At 41.6% G+C, this 23643-nt stretch overlaps 2 protein-coding genes across 3 annotated transcripts; both read right to left on the bottom strand.

Moving 5' to 3' along the window:
* Positions 1-2406: 2406 nt before the first annotated feature.
* Positions 2407-14885, bottom strand: stim2a (tromal interaction molecule 2a). Its single transcript, XM_086210321.1, has 15 exons — positions 14743-14885; positions 14324-14417; positions 12361-12577; positions 9722-9852; positions 7843-7954; positions 7628-7739; positions 7437-7552; positions 7086-7263; positions 6835-7012; positions 6567-6728; positions 6337-6437; positions 6006-6250; positions 5380-5566; positions 3780-5228; positions 2407-2501 (listed from the first exon to the last, which is right to left on the bottom strand). Exons 1-14 carry the CDS (start codon positions 14883-14885, stop codon positions 3782-3784), a joined length of 3423 nt encoding a protein of 1140 aa, XP_086066447.1. The 3' UTR covers positions 2407-2501; positions 3780-3781.
* rbpja (recombination signal binding protein for immunoglobulin kappa J region a) lies at positions 13724-23452 on the bottom strand. Of its 2 annotated transcripts, none has more exons than XM_086211398.1 (11): positions 23357-23452; positions 22023-22061; positions 21824-21919; positions 21529-21694; positions 20019-20193; positions 18993-19130; positions 18787-18899; positions 18480-18620; positions 17648-17803; positions 17382-17485; positions 13724-16580 (listed from the first exon to the last, which is right to left on the bottom strand). In XM_086211398.1, exons 1-11 carry the CDS (start codon positions 23371-23373, stop codon positions 16232-16234), a joined length of 1494 nt encoding a protein of 497 aa, XP_086067524.1. In that variant the 5' UTR covers positions 23374-23452; the 3' UTR covers positions 13724-16231. The 2 variants fall into 2 exon arrangements, with proteins under 2 accessions (XP_086067524.1, XP_086067525.1); XM_086211399.1 differs by lacking the exon at positions 23357-23452 and adding an exon at positions 23218-23313.
* Between the last annotated feature and the right edge of the window lie 191 nt (positions 23453-23643).

Genomic DNA, 23643 nt, shown 5'->3' with positions numbered 1-23643 from the left:
TTGTTTTGCATGGTGGTATATTATACGTACTTTATTATAAAAAATGTATGAGACATTCAAGTTTCAAAACCATCTTTATTTTTCTCAACAATAGAGATACAGATCCAACAGCCTGGTAAATCGTATTTATTTTCATTATATGTTCAACTCTCATCTTTGAGATGCTGAAACAAAGTACTGTAAACAATGAAAATAAATCAACCCTCCAAAAACAAATGCAATTCAAGCACTCAAACAATGCATTAGAATGCATTCATATTTAAAAAGAGCTGCAATTATTTGACATTTATCATAAAAGCAGAACATTTTTAAAGCAAACCAGATAGGGATACTTGGAGCTGTAATTTATTGTTCATTGTACACCGGCTGTCACAAAAAACAAAACAAAAAACAAAACAAAAAAAACAGAAAAAATACTATTAAAAAAAAAAAGCAATACCTGTGAGAAATTCGTGAGAAATATCTAAAAAGCAAGCAACATTTTCAATAATAGCTTAGCAGTGTGTGCATTAGGAACCAGTAGACGATGTTAAATGTATCATTGTGTGTTTATTCCAGCAGCCTTTTTCAGGGCAAACACAACCTTGCAGTGCTGGTGTTGGTTGAAAATTCCCAAAGCTTCCTGATGCAATAGATCCACACTGATACAATTCTTTTCATGAATATACAAAACATTAACGGTCACCCTGTATGAAAACATGATGAAACCAAAAAGTAGAATTGTAATACCAGTTCTAGCATTCTTAGTGCAGTTGCAATCAGCTGCAAAGACACACACACACACAAAAATCCCTTGAAAATCCCTTATACTCATAGGTTAATACTTTAGTCCTCCAGATTAGCATTTATAAGCACCATTTCTATTCAATTGATCATTTAGTTCATATTTTAATGTTAATATTTATTGATGTACTGAGAAACTTCATGAACTCCTCAAGGTGTAGCACATTATACTAAAATAAATTCTAGAAACACAACCTTCGCAGCATAAATCATAACTTCAGGCAAGTATTGCCCAATATTAATAAGACTTCATATTTATTGTAATTATATATTTAGTTATAACACAAGACACTGTAGTGAGTTATCATACGTCTATTGTGTGTTTGTAAACTGTTTAAAATGCTAAAACGGCAGACTTAAAATAAGTGTTACAATCCTAAGTATTTCTCTGAGCTAAACTACACTACAGAGGCAACAGTCAAATCAAATGTTGATCAAATTCCAATTAATTCAAAATTGTCATCAAAAACTTCTTCATCCTGACAGTGCAGATATGATTTGGCATTCTTTTTAAAAAAAAATTTTTATAAACAGTGGCCCTGAAACACAAGTAAACATTACAGCATGGAAGCAATTTGTTAATTCAAAAACAGTGATGAAGAGACAAAAAAAAAAAAAAAAAAAAAAGTTAAAAATCCATCAGACTCAATGCATACTCACTACATCATGAGTTAGATCTGGGGATCAGCTGTTTTTAAATTCTGCAAAATTTGTTTCAGATCCGTAATAAATATAATAAATATCTCATTGTACATTTTAATTGTAGTATTGACTTGGCTTTTATTTAAAAGCGATATATTCGCCAAAGTGAAAAAAAAAGACATATGGCTTCAACCATATCTCTGCATAAGACTTGTTAACAGGAAAGAAAAAAAAAATCAAAGAAACATAAGTAAAGATCATTACAGTCAGATTCTTCACTGAGTATTGAGCGTCAAGTATCGAGATCCTCACAAATAGCAATCAAGTTACAAGTAAAAATATACTTTATTTTCAGCCATTTAAAAAATAAATAAACAAACCATGAGATAAACAAATATCATGATTCTATCAGTGCTTAGAAAAGTCAGATATCACTATGCTATTTGTTAAATGTCATGTGATTCTGGTTACCATTGTCTCTGAAAATGCCTTAACTTTTAGTAAAATCATGTTTTATATCTTCTTACCATCATCTCCTCAAAAGTAAAATCCTTTAAACCCTAAAGGTAAAAGTGTAAATATTAAAGGACCAGTGTGTAGGATCTAGTGACATCTAGTCCTCCCCCTCCCCACCAGAAAAAAACATGGTCTGTAGAATCATTCACTCACGCGCTCTTCCACTTGTCTTTCTGGTTTCAACCCTACAATTTGGCCAGCATCTAACGCTTTGTAGACACATCATTTTCTGCTCTGTGTTTGATTCAAGGCCAAGGAGATCTGCAGTCTTGCAGTGATAGAGAGGTTCACATCATATATTTACTTCAAGTAATCAATCCAGAAAATAGGAGAGGGGCAAGGGCTTACCTCCATGTAAATATAACCTTTCTTGCAATCATTTCTTTCCCTTATCAACCACTACCAACCAAACCCTGTAGCTTCTGTATTTACAATAGTCCCACGTTTTGTTGTCTGGTTCCATAAGATTAGCTTAAGGCCGGCACATCCCACTGACTTCCACAACCAGGAAAAGCTGTCATCTTAGATTTAGCTGTGATTCAGAATCAAAACGATGACAACTAAAAAAAAAAATAAAATTCAAATTTTTGTTTCAGGAGAAGAAGAATGTCAAACTCTGCTGTCATGATCAAATTCTCTTTGCTCTAATCAAAAAGGATGCATTCTGAGTGTGCGTTATTGCGGTCACTATGACAGCCGGCCAGCCAGCTTAAATGACAGGCTGGTCCCAGGTGTTAAAAAAATGACGACAAAGGCCCTTGAGGGTTCTGCTGAGTTTTGTTGTTGTTGTTGTTTTTTGTGATTGTCCATCCATCCATTTTCTACCACTTATCTTGTTAAGGGTCACAGGGGGCTGGAGCCTATCCCAGTAGCCTTTGGGTGAGAGGTGGGGTTCACCCTGGACAGGTCGCCAGTCCATCACAGGGCCAACACATAGAGACAGACAACCATTCACCCTCAAAGTCACACCTACGGTCAATTTAGAGTATCAATCAGCCTCGTCCTCTCTTGATGTCTTTGGACTGTGGGAGGAAGCTGGAGTACCAGAGACAACCCACACAGGAACATGGAGACTCCACACAGAAAGATCCAATACTCAAGCCAGGGCTTGAACCCGGAACATTCTTGCTGTGAGGCGACAGTGCTGACCACTGCACCACCGTGCCACCCTTTTTGTGATTTTTGCAGTCACAAATGCTTTTTGTGGTAAAGCTGTGCTGACTGCCATAACTTTTATTGCATGTGTTTTATTGTTTCCCCATGAGTGAGCAGACAGAATGGAAAATGCAACATTTTCTAACTTTTTGCAGCAAACCCAGAGACTTTTTGTAAATAAAGTGCAGGAATTTTGAAAATAAGCAAGCCCCTGCATAGTCCACATTGTTTAGTTGATTTTGAAGTCATTTATTCTTCATGCGATTGCAAAATCATGTATTTCTGGAGAGACTGATTAAATGTTGCAGCAATGCATGTAGCAAAAAATTTAGTTTGAAAGAAGTAAAACAACTCCATGAAAACAGGGCAGTACATGTTGTAGTAGCGTTTTTGAGAGAGCACTGATAAAATTGGTTGCAAACAAATATGGCAAAAGACATACAAAAACAAAAATTGAGCAGAATAAAATACAAAACTGCTGCTTTGTCCATTCTGGATACTACAATGTGACCTGCTCCTTATGTAAATATAAAGGGCTCATTCTAAACTGATGAACTTACTTTAAGTTTCAGGTGATTAAACGAATGAAAACCTGGATAATACTCATTTTTTGGCAAAGATACCTCTAAATGCTTCACACTGTTACTTTAATTGAAGAAAAAAAAGAAATATTCTCAACTGACTGTCAGAGTTTCTGCAGACCACTCTGAAGCTTCTCTGAAGTTGGCTCATTTTTCTTTTTAAAAAGATTTTTTATCCTCAAAGATTTCCTGCTCTTGTCTTTATCCTTGTGCCGATCAACTTTAGTGTCAGAAGATGCAGGAGATGGGACGGGGGCATGTCTTGCTGGTGGTAATGGTGGCCCCACCTCTTCTAACATCCTGCTGTGGGGTAGGTTTGGTGTTGACACAGAAAGGCTGGTTGGGGTTGTAGCTATAGTGGACTTGCAGGACTTTTCCAGGATTCCATCGTACACAAGCTGGCTCAATGGGCCAGAGGAGAACAGATCTGATGATGACTTCCATGGTACCTGGGAGGTTACTGTCAGGTCTGGTTGTCCAATTCGAGCTGGAGATGAGATTGATTCAGATGTTTCCAACTCCTCGCTCTCCATTGATTGTTTGGGTAGGTCCACGGGTGCTTCGACTCTGTCCGAGGACATTTTTCCGATGAGCGTGTCTCTTGAAACATCGGTGTTATCCCTTAGCATTCTTGGCATTCTCCTTCTGAGAGATCCAACAGACATCTCAAGTTCATCCTTCCACGTCATGGTGCCTGATGGATCAAAAACAATCTCTTGCCTCTCTGTGTAGAGAGTGGTATCCATACCTCTTTCAAATTCCTCTCTAGAAAGCATTTTCTTCGAAGCAGCATCTGTGCAATACTCCAGTTCCTCTCTTGAGACCTCCCTTAAGGCTGTTTGAGGGGTCTGAACAATTTTCTCCATGGCCATCACCCTTCCAGTGGACTCAAGCTTCCTAGAGCCTGTGTCCAAAGACATACCCATTGAATCTCTTGTGATCCTTCTGGATGCCGACTCAAATGGATTCTCTGTGTCATCTAGTGTCATCTTTCTGGACGGACTGTTGATCGAAGTCCCCATCATATCTCTTGAGATCTTCCTAGGTCCAACATCTGATGCTTCTATTTCATTCCAAAGAATCTTTCTGACATCCAGAGGTACATCATGTCTATCCCTGTTTATATTCCTTGAAGTGCTGTCGAGGAAATCCCCTATTGTTTCTCTGTCGATTTTCCTTGCTGAAATATCTGTATCCAACTCACTGGAAAGCACCTTCCTCACTGCAACATCCTTGGGAAGTTCGCTTCTGTCTCGGGGTATCTTCCTTGATGCTGCTTCTACCAAAACCTCTTCTTTCGACATCTTTATAAAAGGGGTTTCCAATGAACTATCCAAAACTTTATCTTTTGCCATCTTCCTGTTCGATGACACCCCAGATGCTTCAAGCTCTTCAATAGCAATTTTACGAACTGGAGATTCAACACTGGCTTCAATTTCTTTACCCAAAGGCTTTGCAACAGCGCTGTCTGTAAGCAGTTCTGTGGTACAAGGGTATATTTTGCCATGTGAGGTGTTAAGTTCTGTGTCAGAGAACCTCTCTTGGGAGTCCCTATTAATAAGAGAAAGGAAAGCAAGAGTAAAGGGAGGGATGAAGAGAGAGTCAGGGAATGAGCAAAGATTGTATCAGCATTCACATCACTCAAGATTAATCAGCATAAAAAAACAAAGAAATTGGCCTCTAAATGTGGTCAGAGACATACTGTTTCTTTAATGTTTTGATGAGGAGCCCCTCATCGTTATCAAAGCAAGGGTAAGGAGCTCGGATCGGGATGAGAAGGTCTGGGTCTGCTGAGATCATGGTGACCGGTGCCTGTGCAATAACACCAGGAAGGCGTGACCGGCATATTGTGGAACCCCGAGTACGAGGAGAGCGCTTCAGCGGTGGAACTGGTGGAGGACCAAATACAAGCCATTAAGAATAACTGCCAGTGTCAAGTCTCATATATTTAATCAGATTATGAGAAATGTCTAATCTTGGTGGCAAAGAATAAAAAAATATTACTGTACGCAGATGACGCCTTGTATATTTAAGATGACCATAATTTAATGGTGCATGTGTTGAACTGTATAAAGAAAGTATGGCATGAACTCCGGAAGAAAGGATTCTGTAAGAAATTGATATTTTGTTCTCAGGTTGTCAAGTATAAAGTCTTATACCTGCCAATATTAGATTTATTTCAGGATTTAGAAGAAACAGAACACTACCAAACAATTCCAACAGGGATTTATGTAGAAACTATCACCTGTTGGAAAGCCTCATTTAAACATTGTTTGGCTTTCTGGGTATCCACAGAAATAGTTAAGAACTTTTGTTTCCTGTATTTACCTGGTAATATTGGAGATGTAGATTCATCCAACAGATCCTCAATAGAGCCATGGGCAGAGCTGTGGCATGACCAAGACGGCTGAGGCACCCGGGGCAACCCTAAGGTAATTGTGTCTGAGTAGAGCTCAGCAGTAAGGGTTGCAAGGCCAGGATTCCTGATAATGGGGAAGCCACAAAGGCGCTCAATTTGTTGCCACCGATGGAGACGTTCCCGTAGACAGGCTGTCACATCAGACAAGGCATTCCTTTTGGAGGTACAGAAAACTTTGTGACATATTTGACACATTTACTATGGAAGAAAAACGCAAAAACCAGCAATAATGTGACTAACTTTGCCTCCAAGATCTTGTGGTCAACCTGATCTAGAGAGGAGCTATGGGCCACATGCAGAGTCCCCAACACAGAACTCCTCTTCTTCTTAATCCTCTCTGCCTGGAGGGAAATGAAGGTGCAGATAGGTTGACATGCTTGTATGCAATTTGGTAGAACCTTGTCACATGTCTTAGATTTTCTGTGATGAGGTCATTTTAAATGTCATGATTCAAGTCCGTCATGCTTCACCTCTTCCTTGGCAATGGCCAGCTGTAGTTCGGCTCTCTGCTTCTTGACATTGTAGTACTGGACCTCCACCTCATGTGTCAACTGCAGCCATTGCTGGAGAGCTTCTGAGGCCGTCCAGCTGGCCTGCATGTCCATCTCTGCCTGCTTCAGTGCTCCACGGACCTGAAGACATAGCTTCAGTCAAACAAAAACAGCTTGGTTTGGCAAGGATGGCGACCCATCGACTGCAGCATTATTAAGTTGTTTCTTCTTGTGCATGTGCAGCTACCTGCTCCAGCTCTTCCTCAGCGTACCGGAGGCGGCTGAGTTCACTGACAGCTCCCTGCCTCAGTTCGTGCAGGCGGTGCGCCTCCTCCTGTGCCCCCATGATCTCATCCCTCATCTTCTCCTCCAAGTTCTGTTTCTCCTCTGCCACATTACGCTTCTCCTCCTGGGCTCGCTCCAGTCTGTGGAAAATTTTTCAGTGCAATCAAACAAAGCCATTTCAATAATGTAGCTGAGGAAAATGTGAACACTCACTGTTCCTGTAGATCTATGAGACTTTGTTCAGCCCTCTGCAGACTTTCCAGGTCTTTCATCATCTTGGTTATGTGGACCTTGCTGGCTTTGTTCTGGACTTGGGCAAACCAGCAGCCCCCAACTCCCATCACCACTGATACAATCAGCAGCAGATCCTTCATGTAATTATGAGGAGGACCTGCAGAAAGCAGCGGTTCATAGTTGATAACGTTGGATGTGAATAATCAAACTAAGACTGCAACATAACTCACTAAACATTTTAATTGAGTAGGTGTTCTGGCAAAATCTGAGTAAACTGGGAAGATAAGCCTTCTAAAGATGTGAGAGGGCAGGAACAGGAAGCATTCTTACGTGTGGGTGCCCCAAACAGGACTACATCAAGAGCTTTGATGTTGAGCTTCTGTTTGTCTCTCTGATCCTGAACTCTCAGCTGGCCGCTCAGAAATGAAGGCTCATTGGCTGCAATCCTACAAACAGGCACAAGTAGTTCAGTGTTTCTTAACAACAGCTGACTGACCTGCTCGGACATTGCACGTTCTTACCGGGGGAGTGTGTTTCCACTGACTTTAAAATCCTTGAAGTTCTTCTCATACTGAGGCAACTCAACAAACTCCTTCAGCCAGCGAAGCACATCTTCTTGTGTCCAGTTGTGAACTAAAAAGTGTGATAAGAAGTGATAAAGTTTTGTCTTTAGGACACACACACACACACACACACACACACACACACACACACACACACACACACACACACACACCTTCTGATGACTTCCAGCCCCTCCAGAGCTCCTCGATTGTGATGTGCTGATCTTCTCGGTGAAGGTTGCTATGTTTGTTGGTCTGCTGCTGCTTCATGTCTTCAATGATGAACTGCAAAGATAGAGAGGGATATACTGGACCAGTTAAAATAAATATATTTTTTTCAATTACATCTTTAAAGTGCAAGATTGTGGATCACAACTTCTCATATATATATCTCATACATGGCTGTGTGGTCCTCGTAACCCTCTTGGGGCCGGTGGCACCAACAGGGCTTATGTCTGGGCTGGAGCTAAATCAGTCATATCTTTGAATAGCCTGACCTAATAGCTTAGCCTTGTTCCTAAATCCAAATTTATGCCTATAGTAAAAAAAAAAAGGAAAAAAAAGCAAGTGTAAAGTCTGGGGAAGCACAGCTCTCCATCATTAACTACATCCACCGGTTGACAGACAAGGCTGTCTCCTGATGGTTAATCAATATGTTCGCTTTCACTTTCACAACAAACTAAACCAATAACAGCAGGGGAATCCTCTCCAAAAACATCAACAGTGAAGAGAATGACCCCCACCAGTTTGATAGATATTTTTCAAAGAATCATCTTGCTTTGCCTTACTCAGTTTTCAAGTCATGTATGTGTTTTACGTCTCTGTTCTGAAGTTAGTGTTGTTGCGAGCATAGGATCTTGGCCAGTGTAAAATAAATTAAAAATAGCTTCAGTTGAGCACACAGACTTTCCAAAATAAATTGGGTTATGTGTTATGTACTGTACTTGAATTTCAACCTAGGAATGAGGAGTGGGTGTTTTGAAAATGTATTTAGAATAGATGCAGGAGCACGAGTGTGTCTTGCAAATTTCTCTGCAGTCTTCAGTGTGCGTATGTGTGTTTGTGCGTGTGCGTGTGTGTGTGCCTGTGTGCGTGTGTGTGTCTTGGAATGTTGGAATGTGTTCTTGGCTGTAAACGAAGGCTTCATATGATTGCTGAGGGAATCTTGGGACTATGTTCTGATGAGCCAATTCCCCTCCCCTGACATCTCTATGGCAACTGCAACTTGAGACCCTAGATACTGTATCCCTGAACTGAATTCCTGTAGGCGAAGGTGCATTCTTAAATTCTGGTTTTACTACCAAAGTCACATATAACTAGAGACTCACAGACTACTTGAACAAAATGTTTATTCACTCAGGATTTTAGTTTTTAGCAAACATCAAAATATGTGCATGATAAATTTGCCATGAAGGAACAAGTGCACTTGAATGCATGTTTGTGTCCAGATAATGTTCCTTTATACATGTGCTCCAGAGCGGAAGTGTTGATGAAAGCACTTGTGAGTGACCACATGGAAAAACAAGAGAAAAATGTTTTTTCCTTCATTGACAACATATTTTTTCATGGAAGAGAAAGTGGAAGTGTGTTTCATAGGACTGAAATATAACTACATCAGATGACTGATATTCAGGATTTATGTTGAATATTAACCGTTTGTTTTTTGTAATTTTACTGAGCAGGGCATTTTAGTTTGACATGTTTGAGTATGTTTTTGCGTTTTATATATTGAACTTGAATGTATATTCCTTAAGAAGGCCATCAGTATTGCAGTATTCTGTTACTGCAAACCAACTTTGTCACTGAGCCAAATGTGAAGTTAAACTGTTGCTATCCTTGAAGCAGCATTTGACTCCTCCACCAGAAACAACACCTGTTTTTGTACCCCTGCTTTACTCTGTCTCTCCCATGCATGCACTGTCTCTCACACACACACACACACACACACACACACACACACACACACACACACACACACACACACACACACACACACACACACACACACACACAGGACTTCACAAATACAAGTGAAAACAGGGATTTCTGTACCTCCATGCTCTCCTCCACTTCAATCCCACCATCCTGGTCATCATCCATCATCTGGTGGATGCTCCGCAGGGCCTCCAGGCTGTAGCGGTCAGCCTCGCTCAAACATGGTGGCGTAACCGTCATGCAGGGGTCTACGTGCCAAGAAGGAAAGAAGTAGCAGACACAGCTTCACGATGTTTATCCAAAGTGTTCTTTTTAAAGGAAGTCAACAAGTTGGCTCACATAATCTATGGGTACATAGAGGGGTAAACTGGGCCTTATTCATGCAGTGTTCTTAAACGCACATTTGTTCTTACACTGCACCAAATCTTTAAAATTTAGTTTCTAGCAAAGAGTGGTGCCTCTCACTCTTTGTCCCTGTCGTTTACTGCGTAAAGCCTTTGCAGCCCCGGGTGATTGACAGCTACAATGATAATGGACAATAGATGCCAGGAGGAAGGAATTACCAATTGTCGGGCTTGCTTCCTGTGTTCAAGGTACATTTACAATATTTATGATATCGGAGCTTCATTCCCAGTCAGCCTGCAGCGCAGCTCTCATGTAAGCTTTAATGCTGTTTACAACTACAAGTAAAAATCAGAGGAGCTGCAACTGAACCAAGAGCCTGCCAGGTTTTAAAAGTGCCCTCAGAGCACAACACTCGTGGCCTTACACAGTTTTATTCAGTTGTAACACTGCTTAACACTTTTAAAAAATCAAACTCTTTTTACTCAATCAAGACTGGTCAAGATTATCATGGTTAAATTTTTTTTTTTTAAATGCCATAACACCTTTTGACTGTGAGTTTTAGGCTCGATCCTTAAATGCAGTGCTGTACGGGACAATTTGTACAAAGTTGCTGGAGTGTTGCGGTGAGGACTCTCGGCAACGTCAGACGTCGTGTCCAAATCGGTTGTTCAGAACAGGATTTTACACAAACACTGTTTTTGGCTGAAGCATAATGGCAGAACATTGATAAACGGGGAAAATGACACACAGCTTTATGTTATTCTACTGTCTCAGTCAACTGAGTCAGGACCCATATTTGTCCCGGTGACTCATAAGTTCTGGTGCTCCGAGGAGATGAAGGGACAAAGGGTCAAAGGTCTGCGGTTAAACCAAGTGCCCCAGCAACTTACATGGATACAAGCATCTCTACATTGATCTAACAGATTAAAGCAATGGGATTGCTGGACTCTAGGGAATAAATTTGATTGCTATTCCACAGAAGTATTTATTTCTTTTTCCGTGCTACACTGATCATCATGCAGCAGTGTTCCAGTAAAAGAGCTTGTAAGAGCGAGAGGATCCAAAAACATGAACCACTATGCACCACGCATGCTTGGAGACATTTTTTAATGATGCAGAAAGAGCCACACTAAGAGAGTGCGGCATAGGAATCGTGAAAAAAAAAAAATTAGGCTTAATTGTGCCCTCGCTGTTTGACGTGTGCCAATCATACGGATGTGAGCAAACCTTTTAATAATAACGCATGCCAATGAATACTTAACATCCCTGACTTTTTGATCATTTTTCAGGATGATGAAAATTTTGAAAGCTTTGGGATTAATTATGATTTTGATGCTCTCTTCTGTTCATCTCCACGACCACCTCGCCGCCGTTCAAAGCAAAGTCATTGATCCGCTGGTTGTTGATGAAACCACCTCCCAGCCGGATGAGCTATCAAATATCAATGGTACCGTGTATGCAAAGCCTTTCTGAAAACTTGTGTGTTTGTGTGCGTGCGCGTGTGTGTGTGTGTGTGTGTGTTATCTGTGTCCCTGCAGGACCTCTGCAGCTGACCTGACTTTAACACTTTGTTCACTTTGAATCTGCTGGTGTGCTGGAAATAACTGACAAAAATCCTCTTTGGTGACATCACAGTCTCCTACTGAAAAGGTACTTCGCAATGAGAACTTTATTCGGTTAAATTTTCTCTAATTAGATTTTAATGTCTGATTCCGTCGACGCTTTCAAGTTTTATTCAAAGAAAATTAGATTAGATTAAGCAGCTCATATTGAATGATAACTAAAATATCACACTGTAAATTAACAATCAGCTTTTTTTCATGAAAGGAAATGCATTACCTACTGATTTCTAATTAAGTACAGACACAAAATCTTTTACAGTAAAGGTCAAATGCTGGCTAAAAGCAAACCAGGCCTTTACGCACTAAGGACCAAGGTGATTTGATTTATTAATGTTCTCTGGTAGGTGTATTTTACTGCATTACCATACTTTCGATATGATTTGCTTTTACGGAAGACGAATGGAAAAGCAACCTTATGTGTTAGAATTAGAGAGGAGAGCAGCAAATTAGCACAAGCTCTTTCCTCTCTACAATATATCGGTCTCATGCTGATCAAATAACATCAAAATGAATCCATCAGTTCAAATATATAAACTAAGCATATCATTAACTCACATTATAAATGTAATGTTTAATGTTTAATGTAATGAGAAAATTAATGTTCTGTGTGAAACATCCTAATTGTATTTTATGGTTAGAATCAAATGAGTTTCAAAAATCCATAATAATCATTTCATCATTGGTCTTGGCGGCAGTTATTGAGGCAACATGACGTCAGACTGATGTAAACTTGTTTGTCTGATTCATTCTTGTGTTTGTTGGTTGGTCACATCATTAAACAGCACCTACCGGTTGGGTCGAAGCCTGCGCTCCCCCCGGGAAAGGTGAAGCCCTGGAGGTCCCCGGCGCCTTGGGCGGCCACCAGGACAGCAGCGGGTAAAAGGAAGAGCAGCAGTTGGGAAAGAAGCAGCATTTCAGACAGTAGACAGAAGCCTAAGTTATAGGTTAGGAACTTCTGGTAGATCACCACCTGTTCAGGTGGCCGAGCGTCACGGGGATGGTTCTTCTGAGAAATTAGAGATGTATTAAAGTGCAATTAAAATGTATAAAGGTGCGTAAAAACTTCTAAAAACAGTTTAAAAAAAACAAAACAAAAAAAACCTCCCGTCTGACAGTCCTCCAAACACGGGGGCGCTGTGCGTAAAAATACTCCAAAAAAGTCCAATAATCATCAGTGACTTGCTCTCATAGTCCAAACGTCAGGAGAACCGGTCCCAGGACTGATCCATGATTGATGAAATCCACAGTGGTCACCAGCCAGCGGACAAGACCAGGTCAGAGATTATTTTTAAGTGAAGGCACTTTCATAATCCTGATTCGGGATCAGTTGCGTCTCTGTGGCCACGTGGAGTGTGTTTGTGTGGGCTTTTTTGTCTCTTTATAAACCAGCTAACCTTCATCGTTCAGGACTCTGCTCCTACTTCTGGCACCTCCTTTTCCCAACACAGTGAAGACTGAAACACAGTGAAGACGTGACGCTCTTGTGCGGAATTGATCGTCACACACACACACACACACACACACACACACACACACACACACACACACACACACACACACACACACACTCTCTCTCTCTCTCTCTCTCTCTCTCTCTCTAGCAACAGGGCCCCATCACCATATTATGTTTCCTCACCACCCCTGATCCAAATGTGTACACAAAGTAAAAATAAATAAATCCAGTTTCCAAAGAAGTTGATCCAGTGACCTGAATCCTTTTTGGAGATGTTAGTCGTTCACCATCTTTTTATCTTTTTAAGGTTTCATGACTTCCAGCTTGTGTGGAGGATCAATAACATCCTCCGTCTCACCATCAGGACTATCATGACAGGAATAGCCTGATGTATGTCATGTCACGGCTGGACTGTCTGGGTCTGGTATCCCTGCATGTTCACACATTTTCAGGCTACACTGATGGACATAACAAATGTTTGTGCACCTGTTGAAGGGCCTTCTCGTGGTGTCTGTCCATGTTTTGCTGTTTGCTTGAACAGAACCACACACAGCCTATACACACAGACTAAAACTATTAGCAGAAAGTGTGAGACACACACACACACACACACACACACACACACACACACACACACACACACTTAACAGTAACAAAGTGTCAGATTTCATTCCAGCAATCTGCCCCCCCACCCCAGCAGTTCAAAAATAGTGAGGCAGACTTGACCTTTACCCTGTGGAGCATGCCCAAGTGGCAAGTGTCCAATAAGACCTCAGCAGAATTGGAGCAAGAATATATTTTTTGTGCATTGGACATGGTTGCATATGGTAACCACGGTCATGCAACCACACGGCTGTAAACGGATCGTGGCGAGGCAGAAGGAAGGAAGGGAAAAGAAAAGGAAAGGAAAGAGCTACTTCAAATAATGGAACAAACCCCACGTAAGAGTGATATTCAACTGAACAACCTGATTTATTAGTCAGAGGGTGAAAAGAGAGCGAGATGATCTGAAAACATATCGGGAGGGAAGTGAGGAACAAAAGGCAGAGATATGAGGAAGATACTTTTTCAGGAGGAATTAAAAAAAAAAAATCCATCATAAAGCTGCTAGCATGACATGATATCAGCTTGCTATCGCATCGCATCAAGGCACAGTGAGAACGTAGGCACAAAGTAGGAATTACTATTCACAGGGTGTTTAGGCAGGCTGGGAACCAGCACCTCAGTAAGTTGGGAGCAGCAAAAATTTGAGTTTGCAAATGTTGAAGTGATCCTGTGTGTGCTTGTGCAGACGCATACACAAGCCAGAGGATTCAAGTGCAGCAGGGATGCTGGAGCATTCTTCCTGTAGTTAATTTCCATGAAATCAAAGTGACGCACTGTCAGTTTGTACCTGCGAACACCGACAACGGGTTTCAAGAGAAAGGATTAACAGTTCAAATAGTTCCCAAAAAATGTTGTGGATGGATCTTTGTGATGTAAATGTGGTTTTCAAAGTCTGAGATGGTGGGCCTCCCCTAAGACAAAGCTTTTACAGTTAACCTTTATCATGTTGTAATGTTATTTCTATCTCACAGACAGTCAACTATTTAGCCAGATATCCTAGTATTGTGCTTTGTACATAATTTCAGTCACAAAATACATCAAACAGTTTGAGTCACTTATGAGTTCCTGATTCCTGGAAAGTCAGAAAAATAGTCAATTCCCCTTGAAATTACTGTTTCTCTTCATCCATAAACACACACTCAGGCTTCTCCATGTCTTTTGATAACTCTAAAATTCCATCGAGTGAGCCTCCAGCTTGGAGTCCTGCTGGGGAGGCCCGCCTCACACTCTGGACCAGTTCATCTACGTGGTTCATTTCACACAAAACAGGACAGCGTTTTGATACTTTACGAAAATACTCAGAGACGGTCTGACAAGGCTTTTAAGGCAAAATAACCTGAATGACAAGTCATCAGGTGAACAAGCTACTGCTAGGGAACCCCATCACGAGGGACATGGACAAAGCCGAAGGGAGCAGTCGGTGGACCGTGAGGGGAACAGTGCGGGTTACAAGGCAGAAACGGTGCTTAAGCTCTCCATTTTAGCACACTTTTTTTTTTTTTTTTTTTAAAAAACCACTATATCGGTTCCTCTTTGTGACTCCAGACTGCGGTAAGAGCCAGCCATGTATTTTAGCTTGACGCAAAAATCCATTTTTTAAGTGAAGTATCGCTTTAAGGCTCTTCTTATTAACATGCACGAAAGCACCCACTGATGTAAAATGGACTGTTTTTAAAAAAAAAGAATCAATCATTTACTTCCATACTGTTGGAAAAGAAGTGGACCTGAAAGGAAAGGAACTAGTTATATTTAAATCTGCACTCTGGCATTAAAAAAGTTTGATTAGAAACTATAGGCCTTGGTCTCCTTGAACACACCAACACGACATGGCTGACGTCTCCTTAAATCTCCAGCAAAACCATTTCTTTCCCTTTTACAGCAGGTATGGATTTTCTACGATTAATGCTACTGAAGTGTGAATCAGGCTGGCTAGTTCAACAACAGTTAAGAACATTAGGAGCAACGCACAGTCAGACTACAAGCCAGACAGCCAAGACAGACAAGAGTCTGTGACCTGACAAATTCTATTTGGTAACATTAAGTGAACTTATTATGCAGTGAGATACAAACATTTCAAAATGTACCTTGGCAAAAGCTTATAAAATATAATATGAATAAAATAATATAGTAATATTACTTGGTCCATAAAAACTATGTTACTCTTATAGCAAAATTTCCCCTCACACACTACAGATAAAACAGACTCACAAAAAAATGTGGTCTCAGTGGAACGAAAGTGGAGCTTGGCAAAACCCTATGAGATCTAAAAATAGATCTGTTCAATAAGTCCGGTTCATGTGTGAGGAGAGGAGCAGGATCATCTTTTAGGAGACAATCTTGGATGACAAAGTCCTCTATGTGGTTTTTGACAGGTCCACAATAATCCACTAGATGGAGCTAAAGAGTTTCCTTGTGCCTTTCCAGTGATCACAGCTCTCTCTCTCCTGCTGAGGAATTGCAGAGTTTGTGTGCATTTCTTCTCAGGTCCTTGGGCCTCTTTGGAAACGCACGCACACACACATGCACACGAACACGCACGCACGCACTCATGTGCTCACACACTTGACATTCAAAGACATGCCTCACACAAAGTAGATATCGCTATGAAAGCACGGACATGGTCGACGACCCTGACGACATGCCTGAGTCACTACTGCTATAAGCCCCTGAGCCATCCATGAGCCCCCCCAATGAGGAGGAGGATGACGGCGAGGACGAAGAAGCCGGGGATGATGAAGAGCTGCTATGTGTCCGCAGTATGGCCCCGGCGATGCTGCAGTGGGGTCGTGGGCCTGGCTCCGGTGTGTAGGTGAAGGTGAGGGCGGTGGCATAGATGATTCCATCATTGCGAACCAGCGTGACGGGGACCTGCACGGGCTGTCTCACCCAGCGCCAGCCCTCCCTGAAGGCAGAGATGTCCGGCACCACACACAGGACACTCTCGCCACATCTTAGTGGGTACATGGAGAAGACAAGGTGGGACTATTTAGGCTACACAACAATATATAAACACACACATGCACACACACACACACACGTGTTTCCAAAGTTATGAATGACTGAGCCAAACAGAGCAGGAGATTTTGAACCTGGTGGCAACCAAACTGGTTATCTTAGCCATCTACACGCCAAAAATGGAGAAATGTCTCAAGAATTACTTTCAGTTGAGTTGGGCGAGTTCAACATCTTTACTGCCAGTGAGATTTGGACATGTTGCATGCTCTCCAGAGACGAAGAATAAGTTTGGGATTATTCAGGAAGAAGCCGGGAGCGGGAACAGCTGGTGGGTCATGAGCTGACTGAAGATTCGTTTAACGTTCACTCACACCATCAATCTTTTCTCATGTGATTTTTTTTCTTTTAAATGGGTATCAAAATACATTGATGGAAACAACTGGTGACATACACAGGGCTCATACGCCTTTTTACCAGTACTTTTTCATGACTTTGAGGTAAATTTTCACGACCAGATAATCTCTGAAAAAATCTGTTTATACATGAACAATCAATGTCAAAACTGACGAGTGCAGTGTTACAGTAAATTATTAATTACCAAAGAGAGATTTTTCCACAGTCAAATACAAATGTGTAGGTATTAGTGAAGAAAATTTCCAGAATTTTTCCAAAATGTCCTGGCTTTATTCCTATTTCAAGGACCCTTCAGAGCCAGAAAAAATTGCCACCTTCAAATTCCATGTCTCTTCTGGGTTTTTTTCATGACCGTATGATTTCTGTATATGACATGGTGTACCTGTACATGGTGTCAGCCTCCACGTCTCCGAACCACACTCTGAGGTTAGGCGTGAAGTTCTGTCCCGTCAGCTCCAGCATTGCCACATCTCCTCCCCCATTTAACTTCACACACACACACACACGCACACACGCACACACAAAACAAGTTACGTCTTTATAGTCCCTACGAGCCGAATAAAAAACGTTAAAAAAAGAGGACATAGCAGTAACCCAGAATGCCACTTAAAAAGTTTTCTAACAAAAAGATTCACAAGCATATTGTACCTGCAGGCTCTCCACCACAGGGACCGGAGTAACTGGAGTGGGAACGGGGCCCATGCCCTCGTAAAAGGTGTACTCTGCTTTGTCCGTGCTAATGATGGTCCAGGAGGCCCCATCATTAATAATGTCCTTGTTAGCTTCCTTGGAGCACGGTGTGGCCTGAAACAATAAAGTATATAAATTTCACTTCCCACTTTCATATCCAACCAGGGGAAACCACACGAGAGGAAGCTACCGCAGCGTCAAGCGGGAGCCAACTGATTACAGGGGAAAATATATGTGGCTCTCTTTTCCTGCTGAGGAATGTTCATGAAGGAATTGTTGGCTTCCTACTCATTTCAGAGCTCACACCTGCTGTTGTAAGCAAAACATCTTCTTACCATTTGGACATTTTTCCATTTAATGATTATATGTGATAACAGAACATTTCTAAAATGAGCTTGATAAGCCCACTGATTTAAAGGAACGCCGCACCTTTTGAGGAAATACACTTCTCGTCGATCCTCCTCTTAACTATTTGAACAAATCCTCCTCCTCATCTATTTAAACCAAAATACACAGGAGAGGACCGACAGGTTTTATAAATAGAGCAGGGTAGACTGAGGTATGCTCACATGCACATCCATTACCATTCATTGTGCTAAGCTAACTAATGGTCGGCCAGTCTTTAGCTCCCTAATACACACACAGGGGGGAGAGGGGTATGTATCTTCTTGTCTGGCTCTGGGGAGAACGGGAAATACAAGTATTTCCCCATGAGTTGACGTGTTTATTTCATAAGAACCCCATTCAGTAAATTATCACCACAAGAAAAAGCAACAATCCTGTTCCCTACCTGGAACTGAATGATTCTCTCCTGCGAGAGGCAGAGATACATTCGGTCTGTATCTTTCAGGTAGAAGGCGCATTTATGAAGTTGGGACACTGGGTCGTCTGCATCCATTAATGCAGCCTGCTTGTCTACTTTGCGAATAATCTGAAAAATTCAGGCAAACTCATTTATTACACGGAAACACATAATGGACATGAACGCAAATGATCGTAAACCCACTTCACAGTTACTAGCATCCCCAGACACATCCAATTAGCCCAATAGTAACACAAACAACTGTCAAATGACTTGTCATAAGACACAAGCATACCAGTCTGGGCAAGGCCATGCCAGTAACAGAACAGACCAGTTTGACTGTCTGGCCATAGTGAATGTAGCCGTCTCTCACAGCAAATTCCTCTCCTTCAGACTCTTCATCATCCACTAAACACAAAAACACAGGTTGAGCTCGACGGAAGATACGGATGCAGGAGTTCAGACATCAACGCTCCAGTAATGCATGGAAGGCGGACTCACAGAGGTGGATGTGGAAGGCCCCCCACTGTTGGGAGCTGGCATGAAAGTTTCCACCCTCCACGTGAAGATACCTGGTACTAACCGTCTGGGACCTCAGACGGTTAAATAAAGCTACCTTAGTTCCCGAGGCTATGCATACTAAGAGAGAGATGGGGGGGGGGGGGGCAAAGGACAGACATATTTGTTAAAACTGTGGTGAAATCGTACTTCATGTATTACCAGCGACTGTGTCCCCGTTCCGTCACTGACTTGCGTTCTGAGTGATCTGATCACAAGTGGACGGCTGAGTACACGACTTTACACCTGCCACTGCAATGCACCTCCACGTGTCATAAGGGACCGCATTTGATCATCAACTACCATGTTCTATATGCAAATAAACATGAAGAGTTTTTTGTTTACAAAGGGCAGATTAGTCGTTTTTATCCAGCATATCCACCCACGACAGTTCATATTTATATCAAGTGTCACATGAAGGTATACTGCTTGAAATATGCAAAAAAGGAGACACAGACGTGTACGTTTCTGCTTTGCTGTGGATTGTGTGTGCGTATACCTGCACAGCTATCTTTGTGGGGGCTGATGTGAGTTTTGGAAAAGTGAAGGTATTCATATTTATATTGGTATTCACTCTCTGGAGTTTGGGTTAGGGTTAGTGTTGTAGTTATGGTTGGAATCGGGGCTGGGGAAGTTACTACGTCAATGGATGCTATCACTAAGACAGCTTAAGAGAAGAGGAAAAGAGCACTGAAGATCTTTGATGCTTTTTGCAGTTGTGCAATATGATGTGGCCTTTTGTGAGTGAATGAGTATGTACTTCCACTTGCACAGAGGACATCGGTTTATGAACCAAATAACATTTACATTCAAACTGCTGAAACAAAGTGGCCACATACGAGCCAGATCACCTCCACATGGGGTCTGAGTGAACTGATCTGTCAATGAGTAATCTTGTACTCGTAGGCTGTGTGTGTGTGTGTGTGTGTGTGTGTGTGAGTGTGCGTGCTGACACACTGTACCACTCACAATCTGCATTTTTCAAGGACTGCTTCTTCTTGGAAGGCTTGGAGATGACCTTGATTCGCTTGCTGAGGAAGACTCCTATGTTAGCACTATTCCCATAAAGCATCTTCACCGACAGCATGAAGTGTTTCCTTTTATCCGAGTCACTGATGTAAAGTGTCTTCGCCGTGCAGAAGTGCTAATTCAAGGGGGGGAAACACACACGAGTAAGAGCTTTTTGTGTGCAGGTGTATGTTTGTTTTCTCGCCTTGGGCTTTCTTGTCTCCCTCTGCAAAAACAAGTTCATGAGTGGCGCTGAAGTAAAAAGCAAACAGGTTCAGAGTGAACATAGGAAATGGGGTTTTGTGGTCACAAACAAACAACATGGTCAGTGTGCAAAGGAGCACATTTTATGGTGTGGTTAGATTGCAGCAGAAGTAAAGCAGAAAGTCCTTGAAAGAGTGTGCTGTGGAAAGAGTACCATGACAACACCATCAGATTAATGTATAATTACCTCCTCGGGAGGCGGGTATGTTTTCAAACATCTGTTTGTTTCGTTGGATTCCACAAAAAAAAACAACAACACTGGATTAATTTCAGTGAAACTGTTGATGGGTAGGGTGGGTATGGGTGGGGTATGGGCCATGGTAACATGGTAACAAACCTGCCCTCGGGTTGGAGTCATGGTAGATACGATAATCATTTCTTTGCTTACATCAACATGTGAGATGTAAGAGTGGGTAACCTCGTACAGAGTGGAGGAAGCTGTTAAAAAAAATTCTCAAAAGGGGCTCTTTTACCTTTCCTCCCAGCCCTTTTTGTATTTGCTGGGGCTGAAGGAAAAATTGTCCGTGATCACACAATGCGAGTGAGCAAAAGGCATTGACTCTGTGACCTCCAGTGTCGCGAAAAAAACTTCCAGTGGCCGAAACCTACATTTTCAGGAAGGAAACTCAAAGGGGGACTTCTTCAGCTCACTGTATTTTCCAGATTTTTGACACCGTAACACAACAACATAAATCCAAACGTTCAACAGGGTCTGCAAAAATGAAGTTGACAGCTGTTAAAACTCTGAATAATCCGAGTTCAAGAGGCGTCTCTTAGGTGACCCAGAGTCTCATTGCGTACAAGCAGTTACCATCATTATGGCAACTTCTCATAGCAGTGTCACCCTCCCTGATTCAGATCCACCTAACTGTTATTTGTTATGACAGAAAAATATTTAAATTCTAACAAGACTTTGACTTCCTTCATCAATAAGAAATTATTTGGGAGTGTCCTGGTGATCTTCTTTACATTCAGTTCCAACGTGGAAACTTGTTCATCATCTATTTGATTCTAGCTTTGTTAGCCTGTCTATTAGCCAGGCTTCTGGACAGTCAAAGGTTGTTAATGGAGCTCTGGATTAAATTAGAGGAGTGTGGAGTCTTGACAGAGGTGTGTGCTCTACCAGGTGCCCTTCAAAGACTCTTTCTTCAAAGCTAAACGTAATTGAAACCCCTGCGGTACAATGCTGTTACAGACGTCTACCCACCTTCCCTTCCAGATTCAGTTGTTGCATCTCCTGTTCACTGTTGCCTATCCCGATGAAGGCGCAGGGCTGGGCCTCCTGCTCTGTGCAACCCTCCTTCTCCATTTTCTCTAACTTCTTTTGCCACCCGCTGCCCAGCAGATACACACACGGTGGAGGGCAGAAAAACCTAATTCACAAAAACCGGAGGACGAAAACTCATTTAAGATTAAATCCATCTATTTTGAACAAGAGATTTGTCTATCAAACACACACCCACATCTTCGAGGTATGCAGCTTTGAGCGGTCACACACTGACCTTTTTTCACTGCCATATGATTTCTGTGCAACTTTTGCATGAAGAATGAGTACTGTTTGATCATTTTTCTCCTTTAGGTAATTCCTCATGGCTTCTCTGGAAAAAGGTGAAAACACAGGTTAGCACTTTGCAAAGCATGAATTATTCTGCTTTAATGAGATTGTTTGTGTTGCAAAGGGAACCCTGTGTTCTCGTCTACCTTGTCAAACGCTGAGGCTGAGGTCGCTCACCAAACTTCCTGCAAAACAAAACATCAGGGTGTGAGGTGATTACTTGTGGTTTCTGTGCAGGAGTTATGTGGTAGTGATGAAAAAAAAGACTAGGTGATTAACATGCAGGAGTGTTAATTAAACAGAGTTGAGAGAATTAATGTTAGGCCAGATCAGCGTCAGCTTATGGTAAGGCAGCATGCAAGATCGGAATAATATCAAAATCACTATGAGGATAATTAAGACCACACAGTTTATCAAAATGTACATAAAATCCCAATTTGACTGAACTGCAGGAAGGTACAGTATTTATTAAGGGACAATTTTGTGTAAGTAAATACACCAGTAACCCATCTGCCGAGATGTCTTGTCTACGTCATCGAATTTAATTGAGTCAAGAAAACATTTTTTAATTGTTACGGATCCCCACAAAAAAAAAAAAAAATCACAACATTTTCATTTTAAAAGGGGTTTTCAGTGAAAATCAGAATAAAGTCAAAATGAACATTTCCTTTAATATCACGTATCCTTTCACGATTGTAATATCAGTCAAAACATTACCAATGAGACTGGACGGATAGAAACATTTGAAGTCAGCCATGCCAGTGCAAAATCCAAATCCGTTTTTTTTTTTTTTTTAACATGTCAAATGTGTCATCATCCTCACCATCAATTTTGTATTTTTTTTTCTCAGTCAAGATTAAGTGCAAAAGACACCAATCCTACAACAATAAGGACTCATACTGCGGTATCTGTCAAAAATAATGGGGAATGTTTTACTCCCCTCACATTGTTGAACCTCTGTTTTTTAGACTCCACGGTTCAAAACAATATTTCCAACAGAACATAAAGGACACACCGATAAGGACACATTTGTATTCAAGCTCATTTCTGATCTAATTAAGCAATTTAATGAGTGACGACTGCGAATCCCGTTAGTCCACTGCTGAAGTGATTTTAACGTAACAGTTTCAACGTAGTTTTTTTTTTGTAAACTATTACATTTCACGATTTAAAACTTACTGAACTCGAATAAAGTACGTAAGCTAGTTACACTGAAACTGTTAATTGATAAAAGGGAATTAAAAAAAAGTTTGAGAAACAGTATGGCACTGAGTTAATAACGTACGACAGCTCAACAAATAAGAGGCAGCGACACTACGAGGAATAGTTTAGACAACTGACCCACGAAGTAGCGACCCACGGGAGCCCCGTCACCACTCAAAGCAGCCCAACCAGCTCCCAGAAACACTTCACCTTGCTAACGCTACACCACAAGAAAACAAGCCTTTGTGATAGCGCTATGCTTTATTTCAGCACTTACCCCGTAACGGGCGCCATCTTCCAAATAAGTCTCTCCCCCCTACACACACACCCCGAAAAACCCTAACAATCGCGAGATCCCTCCCCCAGCCCCCTCGCCAAAGCCAACGGTACAACAGAGGAACCAGACTGGAAGGAAAAGATGGGAGCAAGGGAGGAGGAGGTGTGACGGGGCAAAGGGGTGAGAAGACAGGGAGGCAGGGGCGACGGCCAGTGAGCAGACGCCAAAACAACAGGCGTGGGAAAGTTACAAATTCACGCGAGAGCAGGAAAACTCTCACAATAGAC

This window comes from Aulostomus chinensis, chromosome 8 (genome assembly GCF_037954235.1).
Source record: "Aulostomus chinensis isolate RoL2024-O1b breed Wild chromosome 8, RoL_Achi_v1.0, whole genome shotgun sequence".
Taxonomy (NCBI): domain Eukaryota; kingdom Metazoa; phylum Chordata; class Actinopteri; order Syngnathiformes; family Aulostomidae; genus Aulostomus; species Aulostomus chinensis.
Note: the sequence above shows the minus strand (reverse complement) of the source record. Positions and strands in the feature narration are given on the sequence as shown.